Consider the following 1520-nt stretch of genomic DNA (forward strand, 5'->3'; position numbering starts at 1 on the left):
GAGGTGGGGGGAGGGGAGGCGCGAGGTGGGGGGAGGGGAGGCGCGAGGTGGGGGGAGGGGAGGCGCGAGGTGGGGGGAGGGGAGGCGCGAGGTGGGGGGAGGGGAGGCGCGAGGTGGGGGGAGGGGAGGCGCGAGGTGGGGGGAGGGGAGGCGCGAGGTGGGGGGAGGGGAGGCGCGAGGTGGGGGGAGGGGAGGCGCGAGGTGGGGGGAGGGGAGGCGCGAGGGGGGGGAAGGTGGAGCCGCTGCAGGGGTCGGGGCCGCCTCAATGAGGCGCAACAGCTGCCTCTCGTCGGCGTTCGACGCGGCGATGAAGGCGGAGGCGCCGGGCCAGCCCCCGAGCGCCGTCTCGACGCCGGCAGCTCTCGACGAGTACTCTTGCTTGAGCCGCACGTGCGCGCCAATCGGCCCGACCGGCGGGTGGCCGCTCGGCCACCGCGCGCGGCCGAGCTCGGCGAGCAGCTTGGGCATCGCCGGGTCGATCCGCTTGAGGTGGTCGCCCTGCGCTGACCGCGCGCGGCTGAGGTCGTCCCTCGCCGCCGCCGCCTCGCGCCGCAGCGCCTCAGCCCGCTTGCTCGTGCCGTCGGCCCGCTCCTTGGACGCGCGCGCCTGCCGCGCTGCCGCTTCGCGCGCAGCCTCGACCTCGGCCACCTCTGCGGCGGCGGCGGCCTTCGCGTCTCCGGCGGAGCGGCGCGCCGCGTCGAGCCTCGCCGCCGCCGCCGCCTTGGCGCTGTCGAGGTTCCCCCTCTTGCGCTCGTGCTGCGCCGAAACCTCATCCTGCGGCCGGTGCCGAATACAGGGCCACCGCGGTGAGAGAAAGATGTGCGTCGCGCCTCTCGGGCAGTTCAGGGCGCGCGAAGGCGCGCACCCTCCGCCGCCGCGCAGCCGCGAGCTCGCCGCGCGTCTCCCCCAGCGCGTCCTGCGCCTCGCCCGCCGCGCGCTGCGCCTTCCGGTGCTCCTGCGCGGCCGCCTTGGCCGCTGCCTGCGCTGCGTGCAGCTGCTGCAGTCGCACCTCCCGCTCGCGCGTCCGCTCCTCGGTGAGCGCGCGCAGCCGGCCGAGCTCCTCGACGGCGGACTCCTCGCGCCGCGTCGCCTCGCCCACCTGCGCCGCCGCAAGGCGAGCCCTTCAGAGGCTCGGGCTCCAACGCCCGCACACCGACCCGCTTCCCTCTGCCCGTCCCTATCCGCAATCCACAGCAGTTGGCTAAATGCCCTCCTCGCGCTGCAGTCCTCATGCATCGTGACCGTTTCGATGGACGATGCAGGGGCACTGCATTTTCTCCTTCAGATTTGCGCGCGCGGCCGGCGCTGTGGGAGGGCTGAGTGTGGGTAGGAGCCAAACTTAATCGAAATCCCATCTTTCTAGATACCGGGCACCGCCTCGGTATACAAAATGCGCCTGCGGGCGGACCCTCACAGATCAACTGCGAAATTTCTTTGCGCGCCCCGGACGCCGGCGCTGCTCGCTGGTGTGCGTGCATATACAGACACGGGCTAAGAAGTGCATATGCATGGAACTCCTA

General features: G+C 73.1%; 1 protein-coding gene across 1 annotated transcript in view; it reads right to left on the minus strand.

Moving 5' to 3' along the window:
* EMIHUDRAFT_462777 (hypothetical protein) overlaps positions 1-1520 on the minus strand; it is a gene marked incomplete at its 5' end in the record, with an annotated part of 5178 nt that overhangs the window by 2525 nt on the left and 1133 nt on the right. The window contains 2 exons of the mRNA XM_005784631.1: positions 391-774; positions 866-1099. Of these exons, the coding sequence (XP_005784688.1) occupies positions 391-774; positions 866-1099 (618 nt within the window). The remainder of the gene's footprint in view (positions 1-390; positions 775-865; positions 1100-1520) is intronic.

The sequence above is a fragment of the Emiliania huxleyi genome (genome assembly GCF_000372725.1).
Source record: "Emiliania huxleyi CCMP1516 chromosome Unknown EMIHUscaffold_17, whole genome shotgun sequence".
NCBI lineage: Eukaryota > Haptophyta > Isochrysidales > Noelaerhabdaceae > Emiliania > Emiliania huxleyi.